The sequence below is a fragment of the Schistocerca serialis genome, chromosome 2 (genome assembly GCF_023864345.2).
Source record: "Schistocerca serialis cubense isolate TAMUIC-IGC-003099 chromosome 2, iqSchSeri2.2, whole genome shotgun sequence".
NCBI lineage: Eukaryota > Metazoa > Arthropoda > Insecta > Orthoptera > Acrididae > Schistocerca > Schistocerca serialis.
This window is the reverse complement of record NC_064639.1, coordinates 746,569,557-746,595,849: the sequence shown is the minus strand read 5'-3', so window position 1 is coordinate 746,595,849 and position 26,293 is coordinate 746,569,557. Positions and strand designations below refer to the sequence as shown.

At 38.5% G+C, this 26,293-nt stretch overlaps 1 protein-coding gene across 1 annotated transcript in view; it reads right to left on the bottom strand.

Moving 5' to 3' along the window:
- LOC126455692 (probable tRNA (guanine(26)-N(2))-dimethyltransferase) overlaps window positions 1–26,293 on the bottom strand; it is a 56,802-nt gene that overhangs the window by 7,330 nt on the left and 23,179 nt on the right. Inside the window, exons 6-7 of the mRNA XM_050091458.1 lie at window positions 19,094–19,256; window positions 17,425–17,639 (exon numbers count right to left, since the gene is read on the bottom strand). Of these exons, the coding sequence (XP_049947415.1) occupies window positions 17,425–17,639; window positions 19,094–19,256 (378 nt within the window). The remainder of the gene's footprint in view (window positions 1–17,424; window positions 17,640–19,093; window positions 19,257–26,293) is intronic.

Sequence of the window (26,293 nt, the reverse complement as noted above, 5' to 3'; positions counted from 1 at the left end):
TGGTTTGTACTAAGTATCATCTTACGAACAAAAGATTTCTTTTTTTCTAATATTGAATTTACTTACTCCACTTATATGATACAATTTCTTAACATTTCCCAGGGTGGCATAGCACCTCAGTGAGCACACTAAATATGACTACAGAGGTTATCAATCAATACTCATATACATTTTTAATGGCTAAACCTGATTCAACAGTTACCTCACTTTCAATAGCACATAAAACATCTTAGCTAAAGGATGGATCAATAAGTTGTACATCAGGTCTCCAACTAGAGTCCTCTAACAGGAAATGAGGGGAGATGCATGCTCCTACTACATAATGATGCAGTAATGAAGGTTACCAAAGCACGTAATGAAAATCTGGCAATTAAAGATGGTTGCGTACTGTGCACAATTCTCTCTCTCTCTCTCTCTCTCTCTCTCTCTCTCTGTGTGTGTGTGTGTGTGTGTGTGTGTGTGTGTGTGTGTGTGTGTGTGTGTGTGTGTGTGTGTTGTCCTCTAACTGCCCGATACCTTCAGTATCTTTCAGATGACTCCTTTAACAGCAGCTGTGTGGGATAGAACTATGAGAGGAAGAGGCAGCGGCCGCGGTGGTCTCGCGGTTCTAGGCGCGCAGTCCGGAACCGTGCGACTGCTACGGTCGCAGGTTCGAATCCTGCCTCGGGCATGGATGTGTGTGATGTCCTTAGGTTAGTTAGGTTTAAGTAGTTCTAAGTTCTAGGGGATTAATGACCACGGCAGTTGAGTCCCATAGTGCTCAGAGCCATTTGAACCATTTGAAGAGGCAGCAAGTGTATGGTATGAGAATGCTATACATGGGCACAGGAGCATGATGGCGATGGCATGGAGAAGTGGATTGGGAGGAAGTGCAGGACAGAGGGATGTGGGTGCTGAGTGTTTCTGGGGAATAAGTGTGGGAAGACCACAGGAATGAAGAACATGTCACAAGGATAACTCCTATCCACATAATTCAGAAAAGCTTCCATCAGGATAACGATTCCTACGCAGAGTTTTCTGAAAATTTCACAAACACATTTCTCCCACTGTATCATCACACTCCCCTAATCTTCTCATCACTTCTAACAAGGAACCCCTTGAGTGTGAAGTCATAAGCTCAACCTTTAACACAACTCATTTGAAAGTGCTGTGTTAAAAATAATGCCAGGACAAATACTAGCTGCTACTGACTGACCATGTGCATCAGGAGGGCAACAGAAAATGAGTGTGTGTGATGTGCAGAGATCAACCTTCTATGAGATGTAACTATTACACTTCACAAAATGGACATCGCCAATGTTCAAGAAATGTTCAAAACAAACCATTAGCTTGCATCATGGACACCAAATGAAAATAGCGTGCCAAAATGATCACAAAGGTTCGCACCATCAAGATCGAAGGCCAACTCCTTGGGAGTTATAAACTGTGCAGCTTCTATCCCATTGATGGATTTCTCCAAGAGCCAGCAAAGCTTTTTTTTCTGTCAGTACTCAACACTTCCACTATTCAGTGAGTTGTGTTCTTTATTCCTAAATTATTAAAATTTTGCCACAACTTTACCTATTATATTGACAATTCCTCTACTGAAATAGTCTTTTGGTAATAGGAACATTCTGCTTGTATTTATATTGTAACTTTCTGTTTAAGGGGAAAGAAGCATTATATTAAAAATGAAGAAGTAACGAAGAATGAGGAGAGTTTACGAGTAAGGTAACTTAAGAAAAATACCAATGGAGAAAATGAAAGCAAGTTCTTCAAAAGAGAATGCATGAGTTGACTTAACACTTTGAAAACCTAGACTGAAAGGGTTGTGATGAATTAAGAGTACAGTTTATTTATTTATTTATCTTCCGTTAGCTGTATGTACCTATTATTAAGTCTATTTGTGGTCTTGGTGTAGAAATCTGTTGAAAACCTACATTGAAATGGCTGTGATGATTTAAGAGTAGTTTTGTGAACATTACACACACTGCCTTAAGCCAACAAATCAAAAGTCTCGGAGTCCATACCAGGAAGACAAACGAAGCTCAGGAGAGTTGTGAGTGGGGGATGTCCTAGCCCGCATTACGGAAAAAGAACAGACTCATGTTACCATCTACATTCATATTCTGCATCATAAAGGGCATAGCAGTGAGTACTTTTCATTGTACTATGTAATAGTGTTTCCTCCCATTCCATTTGTGGATGGAGTCTGGGAAAAATGGCTGTGTGAGCTCTGTACTTCCAAGGTACATTTGTGAAGTGTCTCACCAATATTGAGATACAATTAATAATCATGGAAACATCAGGTGTAATCAAAACTTATAGCACCAATTTTAGCTGCCCATAGTGGTAATTATACATGTTGGTCAGCCTTATAGACAGTGGTGTAATAATGAATAGAAGAGAAAATACAGGTATAACATATTTTACTATTACTGTTATTATTATGTAGTATTTATGTATTAGTATCTCCCATTTAGCTGAGAGTCTTGGTTTAGAAATCTGTTGAACACAAATGTAAACAACAATATGCACATTTGATAAATGATGCAGTTGGGTGTTGAGTGTCATGAATCTTCTGTGTCCTGTATAACACTGACAAAAGCATCACATCAACTGGAAATGTAGCTTTTTTCCAGGCATGCTTGACCATGTTGTTGAATATGGGGGTACTGAATTGATTATGTATAAGTGCATGGTGTCTGATGATGGCGTTACGACTATGGGGTTCAATATCACTATTATAGAGTAAAACCCACTCATAAATATGTTTAGCAAACTATTTCCATTGGTAAGAAACATACATCCAAAAGCTCAGCAAAGGGTGTTGTGTCTAGTAGAGTAATTGTTACCTGTATGTGTTTATGTGGAATTAGGAACATGTCCTGTTGATGGATTGAAAATAAATCCAGAACCAGACAATATTTTGATCTAATGATGGGAGACATACCGTTATCTCACTGCTGTTCAAGGATACGCTTGTAATCCAGAACCAGGCAGTATTTTGATCCAATGCTGGGAGACAGACAGTTATCTCACCACTGTTCAAGGATATGCTTGTCACATTGTCTGATTTTGAAGTTGTTATTTATATGTTTGAATGCTGGTTCATTTTCTTTTGCATAAGAGGCCAAACATACCACTTGGTTTACGGAACACAATGAGTAGTGGGCAAAGAAGTCAACCTTCCACAGAAAAAACTGGATAAATTGTACACAAATGTGATATTCTAGATGCTGATTGCACCCCGACAATCGTATCTCATTTGCCTATGCTACATAGTGTGTAGTCTCTGTGATTGTCACATTTAAATCCAGATTGGTTGGTATTTAGAATTTCAGCTACTGAATAATTAGGAATGGTAGTGCCCATGAATTCAATACCAAATGCAATCACAGAATACTCTACATCTTCCTGCACTCAATTATGCTTGTATGTTACAAACTGCATAACTTTTTGGCTCACAGTCTTGAGAACTGCCTTAAATTTCCACACTCAAGTAGATCCAGTTTCGAAACTCATCAGTCCAAGCACTCTGGCTATTGTACATGCCCATCACCTTATATCGATATCATGCACAGCTATGGAATTAGTCCTTGCCTCGTGAAAAGTAGACCAAACATACTCAACTATTACCTCGGGTTTGTCACATTTTCTTCCTTGTTGTTCAAAACATTTCTGATATGAGATACAAAATTCCTGTGTTTGACACTTATGCTCAATTAACTTCTTGACATAATCAAAAGAAACATAGTCATTAGCTACATCATCAGTAAAAGGCTCATAAACTGGTTTGAAATCAGTAGCATCCTTAGAAGGCATGTGCACCGGTTCTTCATTTTTCAGGATTTCAGTGGCAGTGGCATCTCCAAGTTTCATGGGCAAATCAAAGATAGTGTTTGCACTGTCTCTTTCCTCTTCCCACACTTCATGTGATGAAGAAAGTAATTCAATCTGGTATAAAGCCTCTAACATCTTTTTTGTGTCAATTCTCATTGTGCATGATACAAACACAAATGCAGAATGTCCAATTACAGTTCACTATATAACTTAACACAATAATACAGTAGAGTTGAATATACATCTCTTGCACTGTCAAGGCACTATAATGCCACACACACGGATTACCTGCAACCGAGGTTCTGTCACAAACCAGTTAGAATGGGCAGCAAAAATGTGTGTTAATGATGTCTAGTGGATCAGTTACGCCTAAGTACAAACATGAGTCCAATGCCCATGAGACACTTTGCGAATGTACCCTGTTAGTTTAAACTTGACTTCATCGTCCATAATTAAGCAACAAGTAGGGAGATGTAGTATATTCCTAGATTCGTAATTTTTGCCAGATATTGAAACTTTGTTAACAGATAGTTGCTGGCTATCTCAAAGCTTCTGCCAATTCACATTTTTCAGAACTTCTGTAACTCTCTCCCATGTATCAACAAATCTGTGATCATTCTTACTGCCTTTCTTTCTAGATGTTCAATATATCTTGTTGGTCCTGTACAATCTTTTGTAGATTGACTGCATTTTCTCTATACTCTAGCAGCCTTCCACTTGTTTCACCTATGATTCAGCTTGTATGATCATATTATTTCATATTCATTCCCATAAATTATTACACTCAGTGTTTTATGTGACTTGTCTTGTTCTAGCTGTGACTCACTGATATTACAGTCACAAGACACTACAATTTTGTAATTTGTGACAGGCACATTTCCAAAGATTTAAAGCAATTAGATAATTTTTGTACCACCCCACCCTTTTCCCAATCTGTCTCAAATGTGCTAGAGAACACGAAAGAAATGGTGAGAAGAGGTAATCACAGCTAGGGTTTGGTTATCAAAAAATGATTTTTACTCAGTGAAACACATACAAGATGTAGAAAGTCAAGACTTTTCTCTTACTGGGGACAAAGTGGATGTGAACAGACAAGATGGATAAGAACATTATTTTTGAGAAATTATTTTGCAGATTGCATGTATTTTTCCTAGCATTTGATTTACGGTATCTGTAGGCTCTTCAGACCTTCAGTCAACTTCACCAGTGAGCCATATTGAAACAGACATAAATGTAAACACTTATGCCCCATATACCGTATTTACTCAAATCTAAGCCGCACTTTTTTTCCAGTTTTTGTAATCCAAAAAACCGCCTGCGGCTTAGAATCGTGTGCAAAGTAAGCGGAAGTTCTGAAAAATGTTGGTAGGTGCCGCCACAACTAACGTCTGCCATCGAATACATGTAGCGCTGCACAGACATGCTTTGCAGGCACAAAGATAAATACTGGCGCCAAAACCTCGGCGTCAGTAAATAAATTTACAAAAAAAAAAAAAAAAAAAAAAAAAAAAAAAAAAAAAAAAAAAAAGAAAGAAAGAAAGAAAGAAAGGGTGGAAGACGAGCTTTTTTTCTGTGCCCCGAGTTTCGACCACTGTATTTTCATACATTATCCAACGAAGTAAATACAAATTCCGTATTGTTCATCTTCGAATGTAGCAGCATTTCACTGTACTATGAAAATCCGACTGGCAAGACTATTTGGAATGTTTGTCAATATGGCCAACTCTACGTTCTGAATTTTTTCCTACATGGGACAAAGCCACCGTGATTAAACAACAAAGTTAGGAAACTACTGCGAAAGCAAAGAGAGCTTCACTGCAAGTTTAAATGTAGCCAAAACCTCTCAGACAAACAGAAGCTAAACAATGTCAAAGCTAGCGTAGGGATGGCTATGCGTGAAGCGTTCAGTGAATTCGAAAGTAAAATTCTATGTACCGACTTGACAGAAAATCCTAGGAAGTTCTGGTCTTACGTTAAATCAGTAGTGGCTCGAAACAACATATCCAGACACTCCGGGATGATGATGGCATTGAAACAGAGGATGACACGCGTAAAGCTAAAATACTAAACACCTTTTTCCAAAGCTGTTTCACAGAGGAAGACAGCACTGCAGTTCCTTCTCTAAATTCTCGCACAAACGAAAAAATGGCTGACATCGAAATAAGTGTCCAAGGAATAGAAAAGCAACTGGAATCACTCAACAGAGGAAAGTCCACTGGACCTGACGGGATACCAATTCGACTCTACACAGAGTACGCGAAAGAACTTGCCCCCCTTCTAACAGCCGTGTACGCAAGTCTCTGGAGGAACGGAAGGTTCCAAATGATTGGAAAAGAGCACAGATAGTCCCAGTCTTCAAGAAGGGTCGTCGAGCAGATGCAAAAAGCTATAGACCTATATCTCTTACGTCGATCTCTTGTAGAATTTTAGAACATGTTTTTTGCTCGCGTATCATGTCGTTTTTGGAAACCCAGAACTTACTCTGTAGGAATCAACATGGATTCCGGAAACAGCTATCGTGTGAGACCCAACTCGCTTTATTTGTTCATGAGACACAGAAAATATTAGATACAGGCTCCCAGGTAGATGCTATTTTCCTTGACTTCCGGAAGGCGTTCGATACAGTTCCGCACTGTCGCCTGATAAACAAAGTAAGAGCCTACGGAATATGAGACCAGCTCTGTGGCTGGATTGAGGAGTTTTTAGCAAACAGAACACAGCATGTTGTTATCAATGGAGAGACGTCTACAGACGTTGAAGTAACCTCTGGCGTGCCACAGGGGAGTGTTATGGGAACATTGCTTTTCACAATATATATAAATGACCTAGTAGATAGTGTCGGAAGTTCCATGCGGCCTTTCGCGGATGATGCTGTAGTATACAGAGAAGTTGCAGCATTAGAAAATTGCAGCAAAATGCAGGAAAATATGCAGCGGATAGGCACTTGGTGCAGGGAGTGGCAACTGACCCTTAACATAGACAAAGGCAATGTATTGCGAATACATAGAAAGAAGGACCCTTTATTGTATGATTATATGATAGCGGAACAAACACTGGTAGCAGTTACTTCTGTAAAATATCTGGGAGTATGCGTACGGAACAATTTGAAGTGGAATGGTCATATAAAATTAATTGTTGGTAAGGCGGGTACCAGGTTGAGATTCATTGGGAGAGTCCTTAGAAAATGTAGTGCATCAACAAAGGAGGTGGCTTACAAAACACTCATTCGACCTATTGCTCATCAGTGTGGGATCCGTACCAGATCAGGTTGACGGAGGAGAGAGAGAAGATCCAAAGGAGAGCGGCGCGTTTCGTCACAGGGTTATTTGGTAGCGTGATAGTGTTACGGAGATGCTTAGTGGCAGACTCTGCAAGAGAGGCCCTCTGCATCGCGGTGTAGCTTGCTCGCCAGGTTTCGAGAGGGTGCGTTGCTGGATGAGGTATCGAATATATTTCTTCCCCCTACTTATACCTCCCGAGGAGACCACGAATGTAAAATTAGAGAGATTCGAGCACGCACGGATGCTTTCCGACAGTCATTCTTCCCGCGAACCATACGCGACTGGAACAGAAAAGGAAGGTAGTGACAGTGGCACGTAAAGTGCCCTCTGCCACACACCGTTGGGTGGCTTGCGGAGTATAAATGTAGATGTAGATTGTTGCTAATAGGAACTTTAATGAATTGTGAATCACATGCAGTATTCTCTTCACCATAAGAATAATATGAATATAAACATTTTGCCATGTATTCTTTCTTGTTTGCTGCTACCTCATTTAAATCCTTTCTGCCTAATAAACTACGAAACTAGAGTGAGACAACAGTAAATGCGGAAGAATATACATATCATGTCATGTTTATATTCGTATTATTTTTATGCTGAATAGTGATACAGTCAGAAATGAAGCATGGCAATTGACTAGATTTTTAAATCTAAGATGACTCTAATTTCTGTGCAGAAAGTAACGTACTAAAGAGGCGCCTGCAAAGATTTTCAAACGGAGAAAAATTTTCGCTAAACTCTTGTTCAGAACATCTTCTATCATACGCAGTCTATTATTTGGTTCTTGTTGATCATTATCAAAGAAAGCAACAGTGTAAGTAACAACAAATGGCAGGCTCTTGCCATTGTTTCGCTAATGAGACGATTCCTCTCTCTCTCTTTTTAATTGTAAGCGGTGGTAGCGTGCACAAAAGCAAGCCATGCCGCGAGCGGCGACAGGGCGTAAACACTCATTATCAGAATGCGACAAACAATGCATGACACAGTACAGTAATGCATTTTCAGCTTAGAGTGACGTAAACACCTATAACAAAGAGAACGGCACTTATCAGATCAAAGAAAAGTAAGCAATCGATTCAAACCAGACGAAGCATGTGAAAAAGGAAAGGTACCCGTATACATACAGACGGAGCGCCTGACGCATAGCAATGGCTACCTGGTAAAGCTTAACTGCGAAGCTTACGACTCGAACTAAACTACTGTAGCTGTATCGTCATTCATTCGACCTAAATTGTGTCTGATATTACAATGGACCAGCTTTGTCTCGATTTGGAGGTGCGACCTAAAACTTTTCTCTCCCTTTGAATTTCGAGTCTCAAATTTCAGGTGCGACTTAGATTCTGGAAATTTTTTTTTCCCTTGATTTCGAGTCTCATTTTTCAGGTGCGGCTTAGATTCAAGTGCGGCTTAGATTCGAGTAAATATGGTACACTGAGTTTGCAAAGTTTTCAAAACATGTATCTGGCTACTAATGTGCACATTGTTCGAAAACATTTTGAAACATGGAAACAGATTTCCCCAGTAGTGTTGGTAAAGATCAAAGGAAACAATGTTTCAGCCCAGATACCACATACCATTGCTTCGTGATGTCAGCGCAGGTTTATATTTCACGTTGTGTCATCTGGTAAACAGAGTTATTTCTTGTTGTCTTTTTGCTTGCTGTATTGAGTTTTCCCATAAGAAGAGGGGTTGGACAAGGCAGCAGATCATTGAATTGTTATCACTGTACCAGGCTGACAACTGTGTGTGAAATGTACAAAGCAAGCAGCACAAGAACAGCGCAAAAAATTAGATGCTCTGTAGAAAATGCTATATTTGTTACTAACAGTGACTGTGTTGAAAAGAAAATGAAGTACTTTGTTGTCCAGTATAGACGGGAAAATAGCAAGGTGGTGAAAAGCAAATGCATTGTGAATACAACAAGAACTGGAATTTTGAGTTTAAAGTCATCAATGGGAGTGGCTGTGTCACGGGCATCAACAAGCTGTGTTAATTCCTTTGCCATATTCAAAAGCAACCCCAAAGCTGAAGAACCTGTTGAGGAAGTAATTTTTAATGATTTATGCAAAAACATATCAAATGAATAATAATTCAATAATATGCATTGTCAATGATGTTTTTCATTTAGTTACCCGTAATAATCCTTCAGGATTTCCACCAGTGCTCCACAAACTTCAGGTGCTAATTGCGATATCGCTTACTTCGAAACGTGACATAAAGATGCAATGTTCTGAAGTGAATCTCCTTTTTGCAAAACTAAATAGTAACAGCAGGTCTTTGGTTGACTGTAACTGCTTTCCTGAAATTTGTGTCTTTTTTAAACACACAGTATTACTGTATTTGCCAGAAGTTTAAAAATTAGGCGATAATATCTGAAAGAAATTATGGAAACAGAAGTGTCTTCCATATTCAGCTCCTGCAGCAAGTTATTCCCATCTGTTCTTCTGTGATATGTTTCTGCCCACCAATGACACAACGACAAATGACACCCTTCATTTTGTTTGTGTGAGCATTTGAGTATTAACAGTGCAGGCACCACGTATCATTAAAGTTACCCTGTCACTAGTCGTTAACAAAGCAGATGATAAAAAAACACGTTTGCCACCAGTGTGGACAGACACAGAGGCATGAAACAAAGATAGAAACATGCTGTGAAACATTACAGGAAACATACTTTCAATGGTTTCAGTGGCCATGTGCACACAGCTTTGCATATTTTCGACCTTGTTTTTGACTATTTCACTTCAAATTTAGATGCTTCGTGAACTTTCACAATGGAGAAGTTCCCCTGAATTTATTTTAAGGACTAATTAACCACTTTTACCATATTTACCCAATTGTAAGATGAGGTATTTTTCCCAAATTTGACATTTGAAAAATACAGGGTAACCTTATATTTCAAGATTTAGCTATTGCCACCGAGGTTAACATTTTTATGTTATTTAAAGCGTATATAGGGGTCGGCTTACATTCACAGATGAAGCTATGGCTATTGAGGTCATGCGCAGATTTATTTTATTTTATTTTGAAGAATTCGGAAGAGCAGGGCTGTGCAAAGGATACTCGAATTCGAACAGGCTCAAGATTCCATGATGCACCAAAACGCTCTATAGTCTATGCAGTATTGATGTTGCTCGAACAATCAGGTGAGGTTTGACCCATGCAACAGTAGTGGAAGGTGTACGCAAGAAACTATGAACTATCCACAACAACAATCTATTGCTCTGCTTAAAATCTGATGATTCTGTGAAACACTGGAGGAAACAGTACTTACAAACTCTTGTTGTATTTGAGCAGATTTGCAGTAAAACTTCTCAGACATATATGGATATTGTGTACAAACATTAATACTGCTTTTAAGGTAAGGGTAACATTCAAAAGTGGACATTTTGACTCTCAAAAAACATTACTTGATTCTGAACGGAGATCAACATTTAATTTAATTATGAGAGTCAGTAATGATTTACTAAGTGGGTTGCAAATCAGAAACTCAGTCACTGTTCACATATTATAATATCGGGTAAAAATGTTACCATCTTTTAATCAGGTTTAGAACATAGTGGTGACATTCTAATGAAACAAGAATGAAAATTAAGTCACAATGAAATGTCTAACAAACAAAATAAATTATATTGAACTGTAATTGTTTTTGTGAGAATAAATTGCAGCGGCAAGAGCTGTCGTGAAGATGGTACTAACAGTTGTCAGTAGGTGGTGGGAGGGGAGAACTGGTCTGAATCATGGCCATAATCCTTTATTTATGTATTTGTTACTGACATTCCATATGACTTGCACACTAGAAGATTTTTCAGTGTGTGTTTCACAGTTGCTCAGGCACAGCACTACAATTGGGGTGGAGGGGGAATAGTGATACCAGCTTGGTTGAAAACTAGATGAGTGCAGGGAGTGGAGTAGGGTGTGGGCAGCAAATTACATCATGTTTCCAACCATGGAAAACTATACATCTACATCCATACTCTGCAAACCACTGTGATGCGCATGGCAGAGGATACATCCCACAGTACAAGTTGTTAGGATTTCTTCCTGTTTCATTCACATATGGGGCGACTGTTTGAATGCCTCTGTGTGGACTGTAATTATTCTAATCTTGTCCTCACATCCTTTTGTGGACAATGGGGGTAGATGGTTGTAGTATATTCCTAGAGTCATCATTTAAAGCCAGTTCTTGAAACTCTGTTATTAGACTTTTTTTGCAATATTTTACATCTACTGCCGTCTGCCTGAATCTATTTGCAGTCAGAACTGAACGGATTTAAAAATTGGACAAATACTAAACAATTCTATTCATTTCTGCAGGAGACTATAAGGTCCAGTGGCATACTTGTGTGTTTTGTGTTGTGATTTTGTCACTCATTGGGACACCACTGGAACAAAGGGGATGTGTCAAATAATACTTTTGGAAGCAAGAGACATTGTAACATTCTCGCATCAGTAGAGAAACAAAATCTGATATTTACTTGGGACAGCTGTGTTTTCAGGTCCCACTGTAATCACAACCTCAGAAACTGCAACATATTCCGAAGAAGCAGCCAAGTATATGTGGAATGAAGATATAAATTTCACAGTTCTTCTAATAGGGTGATGATTAAAAATATATATACCACAAATGACAGGGTTAGTAATTAAAAATGTAGAAAAGAAAAGTCTGCAAATTAACACAAATCGTTTCTTTTTGTTTATTTTATTTCTCCTTGAATTCTGTCTTGGGTTATTTGGCAGACGTTCATCTAACAATTCGAAGCACAGGCACTGGACTTCGCAACTTGCAAACCTAAGGTGTGGTACAGGTACGTCGATGATACTTTCGTGGTGTGGAGCCATGGTGAAGAACAGCTCGGTGACTTCCTAAGACATTTGAACAGCCTCCATGCCAACACAGCATTTACCATGGAAGTAGAAAAGGGCAAAAACCTGCCATTTCTAGACATGCTGGTCACAAGGGATGGCGAAAACCTGGGGCACAGCGTGTACCAAAAACCGACAAACACGCACATATACCTGCACAAACTATCAAACCACCACCCAAGCCAGAAAAGAGGCATGATTAATACTCTCGTAATGAGAGCAGAACGAATATTTGAGCCGCAGCACCTCAGACGAGAAATGCAACACCTGGAAAGTGTTCTGAGGAGCAATGGGTACTCCACAAATTATATTAGAAGTGTAACAGAGCCAAACACTCGGTGAAGTGAGGAATCAAAAAAGAAATGTCGGGTACGGCCTTTCTGCTATACATTCCCAGAGTGATAGACAGAATCGGCCGTATATTGCGCAAACATGGCGTAAAGACAATTTTCAAACCGACAAGGAAGATCAAAGAGTATCTTAGATCGGCGAAGGAGAAAAGGGACCCACAGCAATGTTGGGAATATACCATATACCATGCACATGTGGAAAAGTTTATGTCAGAATGACTGAACGATCAATTAACACCAGGATCAAAGAACACAGGCGACATTGCAGGTTGGGGCAGGTGGAAAAATCGGCCGTGGCAGAGCACGCACTGAGTGAGACCTACCACGTAATAAAATTCGCCGACGCGGAAGTTCTGGCTGTAGAGAAGCACTATCACACACACTTCTTGAGAGAAGCTGTAGAAATACAAAAACACGCAAACAGTTTCAACAAGAAAGAGGAAAGCCTTAAGGTAAATGGATCCTGGCTTCCCGTACTGCAGCGAATGACCGTTGCAGGTAGCAAGAGGAGAACCGCACTGGAAATGACCGCGGAGAAGCCCTCGGTCATTGGCGCGCCAGGTACATATAGTCTGCGACCTCAAGCTCGGCTCCAGTTCACCACCAGCAATGGAGGGTGAAGCTTTGACAATGCCAGCCACTCGTTCTGGCGAAACGTCAGTAAAATTAAATGAACATCGGCTGAATAACCCAAGACAGAAGCCAATAGGCAGTTTGTCAACAAGTGGCCACGAAAGCCTTAACAATTTTGTGTCTCCTTGAATTACCAAAATGTAGACAACCCAGGAGTGGAAAAAATTTACAACAGGTACAATGTTAACTTTTTAGGCTGATATTTTATGTCAACAAAACAGTTCCTAGTTTTGATTAGTCACAATATGTTACAAATAAATTTCTCTCAACCCTCATGTCTTGTTGTTGTTGTGGTCTTCAGTCCAGAGACTGGTTTGATGCAGCTCTCCATGCTACTCTATCCTGTGCAATCTTCTTCATCTCCCAGTACCTACTGCAATCTACAACCTTCTGAATCTGCTTAGTGTATTCATCTCTTGGTCTCCCCTTACAATTTTTACCCTCCATGCTGTCCTCCAATACTAAATTGGTGATCCCTTGAGGCCTCAGAATACGTCCTACCAACCGATCCCTTCTACTATTGAAGTTGTGGCACAAATTTCTCTTCTCCCAAATTCTATTCAGTACCTCCTCATTAGTTATGTGATCTACCCCTCTAATCTTCAGCATTCTTCTGCAGCACAACATTTCGAAAGTTTCTATTCTCTTCTTGTGTAAACTATTTATCATCCATGTTTAACTTCCATACATGGCAACACCACATACAAATATTTTCAGAAACTACTTCCTCACACTTAAATTTATACTCAGTGTTAACAAATTTCTCTTCTTCAGAAACACTTTCCTTGCCATCGCCAGTCTACATTTTATATCCTCTCTACTTCAGCCGTCATCAGTTATTTTGCTCCCCAAATAGCAAAACTCATCTACTACTCTAAGTGTCTCATTTCTTAATCTAACTCCCTCAGCAACACCTAATTTCATTCAACTACATAACATTATCCTCGTTTTGCTTTTGTTGATGTTCATCTTATATCCTCCTTTCCAGACACTGTCCATTCCATTCAACTGCTCTTTGCTGTCTCAGACAGAATTACAATGTCATCGGCGAACCTCAAAGTTTTTATTTCTTCTCCATGGATTTTAATTCATATTCCAAATTTTTCTTTTGTTTCCATTACTTCTTGCTCAATATACAGATTAACATCGGGGATAGGCTACAACCCTGTCTCACTCCCTTCCCAACCACTGCTTCCCTTTCATGCCCTCGACTCTTATAATAGCCATCTGGTTTCTGTACAAATTGTAAATAGCCTTTCGCTCCTTGTATTTGACCTCTGCCACCTTCAGAATTTGAAAGAGAGTATTCCAGTTAACATTGTCAAAAGCTTTCTCTAAGTATACAAATGCTAGAAATGTAGGTTTGTCTTCCCTTAATCTATCTTCTAAGATAAGTCTTAGGGTCAGTATAGCCTCATGCGTTCCAACATTTCTACGGAATCCAAACTGATCTTCCCCGAGGTTGGCTTCTACCAGTTTTTTCGTTTGTCTGTAAAGAATTCATGTTAGTATTTTGCAGCTGTGACTTACTAAAATGATAGTTCGGTAATTTTCACATCTGTCAACACCTGCTTCCTTTGCGATTGGAATTATTATATTCCTCTTGATGTCTGAGGGTATTTCACCTGTCTCATACATCTTACTCACTAGATGGTAGAGATTTGTCAGGGCTGGCTTTCCCAAGGCTATCAGTAGTTCTAATGGAATGTTGTCTACTCCTGCAGGCCTCGTTTTGACTTAGTTCTATCAGGGCTCTGTCAAACTCTTCGTGCATGTCCTCTTCCATTTCCATAATACTGTCAAGTACATTGATATTCATACAAGTGGTTCTCTTTTCTCCAAAGGTCTCTTTGATTTTCCTGTAGGCAGTATGTACTTATCCGTAGTGATATGTGTCTCTACATCCTTACATTTGTCCCCTAGCCATCCTTGCTTAGCCATTTTGCACTTCTGTTGACCTAATTTTTGAGATGTTTGTATTCCTTTTTGCCTGCTTCATTTACTGCATTTTTATATTTTCTCCTTTCATCAATTAAATTCAATATCTCTTCGGTGACCCAAGGATTTCTATTAGCCCTCATCCTTTTATCTACTTGATCCTCTGCTGCCTTCACTATTTCATCTCTCAAAGCTTCCCATTCCTCTTCTACTGTATTTCTTTCCCCCATTCTTTGCAATCGTTCCCTAATTTTCTCCCTGAAACTCTCTACAACTTCTGGTTCTGTCAGTTTATCCAGGTCCCATCTCCTTAAATTCCCACCTTTTTGCAGTTTCTTCAGTTTTAATCTACAGTTCATAACCAATAGATTGTGGTCAGAGTCCACATCTGCCCCTGGATATGTCTAACAATTTAAAACCTGGTTCCTAAGTCTCTGTCTTACCATTATATAATCTAACTGAAACCTTCCAGTATCTCCAGGCCTCTGCCATGTATACAACATTCTTTCATGATTCTTGAACCAAGTGTTAGCTACGATTAAGTTATGTTCTGTGCAAAATTCTACCAGTCAGCTTCCTCTTTCATTCCTTACCCCCTTCCCATATTCACCTACTACTTTTCCTTCTCTTCCTTTTCCTACTTTCAAATTCCAGTCACCCTTGCCTATTAAATTTTCGTCTCCCTTCACTATCCGAATAATTTCTTTATCTCATCAAACATTTCATCAATCTCTCCGTCAACTGCGGAGCTAGTTGGCATATGAACTTGTACTCCTGTGGTGGGTGTGGGCTTCGCATCTACCTTGGCTACAATAATGCGCTCACTATGCTGTTCATAGTGGCTTACCCCGTACTCCTATCTTTTATTCATTACTAAACCTACTCCTGCATTACCCTTATTTGATTTTGTATTTATGACCCGGTATTCACCTGACCTGAAGTCTTGTTCCTCCTGCCACCGAACTTCACTAATTCCCACTACATATAACTTTAACCTATCCATTTCCCTTTTTAAATTTTCTAATCTACCTGCCCGATTAAGGGATCGGAAATTCCATGCTCCAACACATAGAACGCCAGTTTTCTTTCTGCTGATAACGACGCCCTCCTGAGTAGTCCCCGCCTAGAGATCCGAATGGGGGACTATTTTACCCCCAGAATATTTTAGCAAAGAGGACGTCATCATCATTTATCCATACAGGGTTGTCTTATACTCTGGTAAATACTGTAATAAGTAATTCCTAGAGTTTCACTAAGTAAGGTGGAGCTAATGACCCTATTTCATATAGTGACAGGTGACATCAAAGCATTTGTTCCAAATATACATATGGAAATATTCTGGTTAGTGGAGTTTCTGACACATCTCAATGTTTATGACTTCATATTTCCTGAAACATGTGTTGTACAATGATATAATTTTGAGGGTACATTCAGTGGTATGTGTGGTTTCTGTCTAGAAAATGTGTTGTGAATAGAGTGAGTAGTAAAAAATAATAAATTGAAAAGATATTTCTGATGCTGAAGTTTTACTGCAATAACAATGAAAACTCAAATAGGTTTTAAATTATGCATTAAAGTTGTTGCAAGTCACTAAGTACCCTCATTCTCAAATACTGGATGAATATAGTCTGGATGAATTTAATTTGCACACCATGCATTACACAGCCCCAAGACATATACATTTTCTAACTTTAATACTGTACTTATTGTTTTAATTTTTGAACATAAGATTATACCTCTTAATGAGTGAATTATGACAGCATATTAAATGGTTAAATATAGTCAATAATTATACAACATACTGACAATCACATTTTTGTTGTCCCTGGAAGCCATTAGATAGTCAAACTGTAACAGGAACAATGTGACTGTTTTAACTGTTTCATAATAAAGTTATCTACCTCTTGCTTAATCAAAACACATTTTCATCTGAGAGAAACTATAATGAATCTAGATGCATGGTACTGAGTAACATGTAAACTCACAAAACATTAATTAGCTGCAGTATAACTGACTAATGAGCCACAACTACATTAAAGTGTGTGATCCACACTCTTTACAGGAAGATGTGGCAGTAACTGTGATTACTGAACGATATTGTGATGTGCCATATAATTTTGGTGGCACAAACTCGATGAACTTTGAGTATCTCCAGTTTCAACTGCATAATTTTTCACATTTCTCAGCATTCATTATCTTCAAATTCTAGGGCTTAAAACTGTTACTGATTTGTAGGTACAATATTTAGAAACCAACTCAAATGACATCATACCATACTGATAACTCATGCTTCTATGGCACTGTTCTCTATGTAAATTGTAACAATCTATTAAGATAACCTTCAGTTTGTTTACTTTTTATATTCATGCCACTTTAGTGAATCTTTGGCATCTCCTTTTGTACTGTTGTTAATACTTGTTTATTATTAGTAGATTTTTGGGCAGTTAGAACCCATAATATAATTTTAGTCATAACAGATTAAATTAGATTTTATATGAACACAAGTCTTACAGATTAATGCTGCTAACACAAACCTGAAATGAAGAAGAGACATTGTTTCTGAGCGAATAGTAGAACACAACTTGTCTACTGTATAATACAATGGAACATCCGGTAATTCTTCGCTCACTAGAGCCAACATACCCTGCATTCGCTTTTTGGTACCAAATTCACGTTCTTGTACGATGGTCTCTAGCTTTGATACGAAGTCCATGTCATGTATGTTGGCACTCCAAACAGGACCCCCAATCTGTTGGTATACAATGACAAACAATAAGTGATGAGTAAGGACATTATCCAGTGAAAACAGTAGAGTGAAGCCTGGGTTAACATTAGTTGCCTAGTACAGTTTTCAAACGGTTTATCAATAATTTGTGTCATATTATTGCACTTCAATTGATTGTAAAACATGTTGCCATAAATTTAAATCATTTTCAGAATAAAAGGTTTGTTTGTTAAAAACCCTGTGTTTCTGCATTGATTTCATGGATTATTCTTCTAAAAATGTTTCCTAGTAATAAAAAATGAAATTAAAGTAATAAAGAGGAGGTTAGCACTTTTCTTTTCTTAGAAAGTCAAGACTATAGAATTCTCAGTGGATGTGGATATAGCATTAATATGTCTACAAAGATAATGAGTGCAGTGTAGGTCAAATGTCTATGATGCCCTGGTGAATGTGGAAGATTTTGTTCCACGTAGCAGTTGGTTTCAAAGCTCTACATATATGAAGAATATCAAACTGCACATTGGCTCTTCACTCACATTCTCTACCATACTGTTCAAGATACGTGGTGGCCCCACAACCTTCTCTGATCAAACCTGCCAAATGTGTCACAAGCATAAAGGAATTGTTTTGTAACTCTTCCTTCAATTGCTGCCCCACCCTCCCCCAAGACATCTTTTCTAGCAGCTGCTTTAACCTGCTGCATCACAGGTGGCACTCAATTTCCCAGATCATACCTACAGTGTTCCTCATGATCTTTGTAACTTCATATTCTGCTACACCTCCCTCTTCCCACATCATGTCTCTTCCATGTCCCCAATGTCCACCCATACTGAGATCACTACCCTTCCCAATTTGGGCACACTGGCGGGAGAGCAAGTCTTTTGCCTGTGCAAGCTTTGCGAGTTAGATTACTCTCTGTACTACAACATATATTTACAAAATTCCTCTCTTTCATTAACAAGTCGACTGCTCATCAATTAATTATGCACACTGACAATACTTGATGACAGTACTATTCAAGTGTAAATTAATGTAAAATTTTCATAAATCAATGCACAAGACATCTCTTTACAAATATCTTTTCTGATAATACAATGGATAAAGTTGCAAAAGACCCACAGTAGTACAGATATCTCCTTTATGAGACTTTGGATTTGGGGCAAGCAGTCACACAAAATCCATTTCTTCAACTGATACATCAATCTACAGATATACAGTTGAAATATCATTGAAGAAATGAAGGTTTTGCACCCACAGACCAAAAATCTAATGAATTAGTCAATGTACAACAAAACATGAAAATGCACATCATCTTTGTGACCAGAAATGGTACTGAGTATTTGTATTAACATAATTCACTGAAAACCTCTACAACTAAGTTGGTAACAAATGTGAATACTAGTCTCAAAATGTTACTTTATTATGTACAGTCTAAGGAGCTACTTTGAAAAGGAAAGAAAGTAGATAGCTCAACGTACACGATGTTTATGGCCACAGTGTTCACAGGTTACACCAACAGAAGGTGCACTTGGAAGAGAGAACTTGTCAATGTGTGGCTTGTCTGGATGTTGATGAACAAGACCCAAGGGCTGCAGAGTGACTGACTCACATCCTACGCAAGTGAATACCATTGCCAGCTTGCTGAAACAATTTGAAAGATTGAACACAAATGAAACAAGTTTTTAAATGAATGACTGAAGTTCATGGCTTCTTAAAACAATCTGCGCGCACGCAAACGCTTGTGCTTGTTTGTTTGTTTGCTTTCCGTGCAATTAAAACAGTCTCCATCATCACTTTTCCTCTTTGGCTTGCATTTCTTACCACTGTCCATATGGAGAATATGACCAGCGACTGTGATGTAGTTGCAGCAAACATAGATACACAAATCAAATGCAATATTGAAATGGAAAAAAAAACTAGGAGTGTCCTTTAACACCTCTGTATATCTCTTAGGGTACAATTAATTACAGCATAGTACAGCTTTAATGGAAATCATTTATATCACTGTCCATCAATTCATTGAATGTGGGAATGCTAACTGATATTGTATATTGTTACAATTCTAATATCTTCTGTCGCATACATCACGAGGTGTTTCAAGCTGCAAATCTATATATACTGTTTCAGAATTCCTATTACAAGCTTCTACGGATTGTATGGGGTTTGTCCATAAAGGAACTGAGTCTGGCAAAAAGAATTTATTCATTCACTCAGTATGTATTGTTAAAATTCTTCAAAATACTCTCCTGGGCACTTGCATTCATGACCAGGTTACTAATGTATGTTTGTGTGGTGGTGCTCGACCTAGGGGTAAGATGGTTCAAATCCTGTGATGCTATTGATGGTGAACTGTCTGTTAGAGGGAGACGTTACACACACATAAAAAAACTTCTCCTTGGGCACCAATGCGATACTTAAGCTGCAAAGGCTCCCTAGAAGTCAGTTGCCGTAACCTCTTTCTGAGACTCTGTAGACTCTGTGGCAGTCCATTGCATGAGGGGAACATTGATGAAAAGGCTTCTCTTGAGCCTTTGGAACAGAAGAAAGTCTGGTGGGCTCATGGCAAGGTTGCAGCATCTATCCGGGCCAGGTAGACAGTCAGAACCCAGTTTGTCCTCGATGGTGAGTGTTCATCGGAGGTGAGGGTATCATCTGGAGTGCCCCACAGAAGTGTGGTAGGTCCGCTGTTGTTTTCTATCTACATAAATGATCTTTTGGATGGGCTGGATAGCAATGTGCGGCTGTTTGCTGATGATGCTGTGGTGTATGGGAAGGTGTCGTCGTTGAGTGACTGTAGGAGGATACAAGATGACTTGGACAAGATTTGTGATTGGTGTAAAGAATGGCAGCTAACTCTAAATATAGATAAATGTAAATTAATGCAGGTGAATAGGAAAAAGAATCTTGTAATGTTTGAATACTCCATTAGTAGTGTAGTGCTTGACACAGTCAAGTCGATTAAGTATTTTGGCGTAACATTGCAGAGCGATATGAAGTGGGACAAGCATGTAATGGCAGTTGTGGGGAAGGCGGATAGTCGTCTTCGGTTCATTGGTAGAATTTGGGAAGATGTGGTTCATCTGTAAAGCAGACCGCTTATAAAACACGAATATGACCTATTCTTGAGTACTGCTCGAGTGTTTGGGATCCGTGTCAGGTCGGATTGAGGGAGGACATAGAAGCAATTCAGAGGCGGGCTGCTAGATTTGTTACTGGTAGGTTTGATCATCACGCGAGTGTTATGGAAATGCTTCAGGAACTCGGGTCGGAGTCTCTAGAGGAAAGGAGGCGTTCTTTTCGTGAATCACTATTGAGGAAATTTAGAGAATCAGCATTTGAGGCTGACTGCAGTACAATTTTACTGCCGCCAACTTACATTTTGCGGAAAGACCACAAAGATAAGAGAGATTAGGGCTCGTACAGAGGCATATAGGCAGTCATTTTTCCCTCATTCTGTTTGGGAGAGGAACAGGGAGAGAAGATGATAGTTGTGGTACGAGGTACCCTCCACCACGCACTGTATGGTGGATTGAGGAGTACATATGTAGATGTAGATAATGCAGGTGGTGTAGGCTGGACCATTGTCAGTGGAACTTCAGCCCACTGTCATGATGAAGCTTCTGGCATGACAGAATATCAATAACAGCTTTTGCACCATGCACTCCTCACTGTACCAGAGCTTGGACACAACTGTCGCCCAGAGCATTGCTTAGCTTAGAGTGCATACCACGAATAACCCTGCTGCGGAGCACGCTGCTGGTGACTGGAATGCTACTCAGTGGCCCATCTTATTACTTTATGGACAATCTATGTAGAGGAGACCTCGTGGATAATATTTTCATAAGGGACTCTCGTTCAGAAATGAACCATTTGGATATGAAATAAGTTTGAAGACACCTCAATAACCTCAACTGTTATCTGGACATTCTGCAATAGTTTACATGTCCACAAGTCGAAGAATTGCAAACTGACATCATGCTCCAGCAGGGTGGTGCCCTTACCAGGCCTTGACCATCAGGAGGGTTGTGGACGACACATTTCCAAGTTGTTAGATTGGTAGAAGAGAATCCATTTCCTTGCCCCCAAGGCCTCTACACATAATCCCACTAAAAATAAAACGTAAAATTAAATTCTGAATGTAATTTTTGTTTATGTGACCAGTTTCAGTGTTTCACTAAGCCATCTTCAGGCCCCATGACCAACATGTAGGAGAATCCCACCTCATGTGCGGTTGAAATAGTGGCCAGCATTAAGGAACTGGTATCTGTAGACTTCTACTTTCAACAGCGTGATTCCTTCATCCATCAATTGAAGATAAGAGCAATCAAAATATAGATGTGTTTTCAATTTTACATTTTATACTTAACAGCCTAAGTCCCTCAACCATCTTATACAAAAAACGACTTATAGACACATAATCCCATTAATTTTTTTTGTGAAAGATACTGTCTACCAAAGCCTGGTTCAGGACCTGCAGGTACTGTGAGTTCACATCAGAGCAGCTATTGCACATATAAATGAGGACATGCTAGGCCAGAGGAATTGGAATATCACTACAAGGGAACATTCCCAAGTGCCAATAAATGATCTTGATAACACTTGGCTGGTGTGCAGAGGAAGTAAATTAATGCAAAACATATTTTTCTATTTGTGTCCAATTTTGCTTTTAAGGGTAAAACACACACCAAAAGGTAATTTGGCATAGTGGGTTAGGAGGGAGTATCTTCAAAACAATTATATATAAAAATGTTGATATGTAAGTAAGGTTCTTGAAAATGGTATGATCAAATTTTGTAATCATTTAAAATTTTTTGAAATACCCCACCACCATTAATTAATTTTGAAAAATGAAAACTTTAGTAACAACATAAATTAAAGCAGCTTTCGAGCTACATATTACCATGTTTAATAAAGCTGGTTTTTGAAATACCATTTTTGAAAAATACAATGAATACAATGTAGTGTCAAGAGTATTTTCAACATATGAGAGTCAAAGTGTTGCCCCCTCCCTCAACACCCACACTGAGCACAAGCCTTTTTGTAGTTTTAAAAGAAACTAATAGGGAGTTTGGACTGAGAATTCAAGACTCTCTTTTTGAAGCCCCAAATATTATACAACATCAAAATCTGGTAAAGAAACATCTGACCAGATCAAACATTTGAAAGATGATTTCTTTCCCAGTGAGGGAGAAAAATCTGTGCTATTGTTACATTATTGGGGCAGTCAGTGTGAAAATCTGTACAGAGCGTTGTATCAGAAGACAAGGAACTTGTTCAACTGGTGATCCCAAAGGGCTCGATGGCACAGGTACAGTCGTGAAGTGTAAACGGCCGTCGACGATGGAAGTACGTTGTGATAAGGTTTACAGATCTAGCTCTCCTGAATGTAGTAATATCAATCTCCAGTTGAGAAACAATATAATCAAGCTGCAGTCAGTAGTACATATTCAGTTCACTTTGCCAAGGCTTACCATTGTACTGAAATATGCTCGAAACAAATCGGGATATTTAGAGGATCACCCGTGACAATTTTAAACCCTGCAGAATTTTGTTTTACACTGTCTTCTCTGTCGTGTATATTACGTAACGAAATATCATTCATTTCATGTGCATGGTGTATGAAAACATTATGTTTTAAGCATTTATTTTCATATTATCATTATTGTAATGATTTTGTGTCATAACGATGAGTTACTTATAATTTTCTATTAACAAATTACACATATGTGAAATGGTAAAATAAAAAACAAAACAAAAAAGAATCAATGTAAATCATAAAATAAGAAATTTAAAATATTAAACAAATATAAGTAAAATAAATAACTAGAATAATAATGAACGTTTAGATACTTTAATTAGGTGTGTTGAAAATACTCAGACAGCAGATTGTGTGAAGCTTATTAAAAAAAAAATGGAATTTCCGAAACCGCTTTATTATACATGGATATATGTACCTTGAAAGCTTCCTTAATATATGTTGTGACAAAAGCTTTCATTTTTCAACATACACTGATGGATGTACAAAATTTCAAATTATTACAAAATTTGGTTATACATCTTTCGAGAATGTCATGTTTTGTCAACTTTTATATGAGAAACATTTTTTATATATCTTCATTTCAAAGAAATTGCCTCCAAACCTAATTTGCCAAATTACCTTTTGGGGCATGTTTTACTCCTTAAAAATGAAATTGGATAGAAATGAAAACATGTGTATTGCATTATTCTGACCCCTCCACATACCCAGCAAGTTTCATCAAGATTGATTATTGACATTTGGGACTGTTTCCTTGTTAGATATTATGCACGCTACAGATGGCGCACACAATGAACTCCTTTAAATGTTTTCTAAAAGCTTCGGGTGTGTATGATCACATTATGCTACAATCCACATCTTTCTACGCATCCCCATTTATGAAATATATGTCATCAAAATTGTAAATATCATTTTGGAACAGGCTGTACATCAGATTTTAGATCCGAGGAGTAAGGATACCAACTCGCTAATGGTTGTGGTGCTAAGTCATTGCTAGGCACATGTTTATGACTGAGAAAGTTCCTAGCTTTCATAGAATCTATCTTTAGAGCTACTGAGCAAACACAATCGTACATCCGTACAACTACATGACTGTAGCTGACATTCCACCAGCACTGCAGCTCAACTGGGTTGAGGGATTGTGTTCGATGCAGTAGGCGAGGAGAGGAAGGGAAGCAGAGAGTGGGAGACATTTTAGGCAAGGGTGTTTGATGGCTGGGGAGTATGGGAAGGAGAAGCAGCAGGCACCCCAAATAGCAAATTTGCTCTGGCCACTGGCTGGGGGAGTTGTACACGGCACACAAAAAGATGGAAGAGCAACTGGGAGGGGAAGATACAACAGAGGAACAAGAATGCCCAGAGCGTATATGCGGACAAGGGGGAAAAATTTTCGATTTTCTGTTTAAAAATACACTTTTTCCTGATTGAAAATACACTTTTTACATGTTAAGTGACAGTATATTTTCCCTCGGGGATGAAAACTTATCAATCCTGTGAATGGTAAAGGTTTTATAAATTTGTGACACACTTTTGTCAGTCTACGGTAGTTCACATCACATGATCTTGCCATCCAATGACAGCAGACAGTCAGAGCATAGGAGATGTAAGCCAATATCAATATCATAGTTAAGTAGTGCGAACACACAAATAGAAAAAGTTCGTGGCTTCAATTAATATGCATATAGTTTACCTTCAAGAAAAGCTACAAATAATATTGGTCTTTTCTTGTGTGTGTTACTCTTTAAGATATTTCGAACACAAATGTGCCAATAAGCTTTCAGATGATGACATAAATGGCTGGTCTTCTGGGCATGAAATTTTTCTAAGTGGCTTGTCCTCAAAGTGTTAAGTTTTGGATGAGAGTCAAATGCTCTATGATTTAAGAAATATATCACACATTTTCACAACAAAGTTTATTTTGAAAGAAACACTTCCCATGCCACAACCGCAAAATTTTCCTGCATCCTATTAGAAATAGGTTTGTTTGAGCAGTTGCCAGAGAGCCCAGAAAATGGGCATTACTGCTCATGCACAGCTATGATGACATACTCTGCTCATAAGGCCTTTTGTTACATTTCTGTTTGAAACTTCATGCATACTGTAGCACCACATGATCATAAGCATGACTGCATCATGTTGTTCAGAGGGGATAGTCAGACATTTTCCTCAATAACATTTATTATTCAGAATATTCTTTTCAATATTTTGATACCATTAATGTATCTACTTTTACTGGAAACCAAGTTAATTAATAAGATATTAAGAGCTACATTTATCACTACAGTATGCAATAGCAGATTGTGAGTGAGCTAATATGTTATTTTTGACGTACTGACACTACTCATTACAAAGATTGGCATCCAGACTTCAGAGTAACATGTTTTGATTTTCCTGAAACCAATTAACTTATCAGATAACTGATGTTAAAGTTTGGAAAAACCATGATTTTTCATTGAAAATTTACCCACTGCACTTGTTAGATGCCAGCTTTTACCACTACTTTCCTTGCCCTAATTTTTATGAACTGAATGTCACCCACAGTAAGTAATTAAGCTGTTAATTAAGAAATTTTACAATACCTCATATATTCCAATGTGGTGGCTGTACTCATAAATGTGTTATTCCATTGCACGCATAAAAATAGTTCTATGAACTTGTACATTTTATTATTAACCCACAGATTTTGCAAGCCAAATCACTATCACAATATAAAGATCATCAAAATTAGCAAACTATAACCTAGCAGCTTTTCATACCATTATGCAGTTTCAAAAATACTAAAGTGTTCATACATCAGGTCTTTATATGGCCAACCCCACTCAAAATCTTCAGTATGTGAACTACTATTAACACATTAACATCTCCCTGTCACACACACTAGTAAAATTCTTGTGAGCAGCACGCAATTGCATAACGTCATGTAGGGGTGTCACCCATGCCCCCATCTCTGCAAGAGTCAGTGCCAGGTTAGCATATGAGTAACGTGTAGGCCATGTGAAATGTCATGAGACTGTGACTATTCTGTTTTATGCTAAAATCCATTCTGAGACCGGTCTCAATCAGCATACGTAATACCATTTAGAGAAGTCTCCTGTCATCACTCATACTCTCGGTGTATTCATGCAAGTTAATAACATGTGAA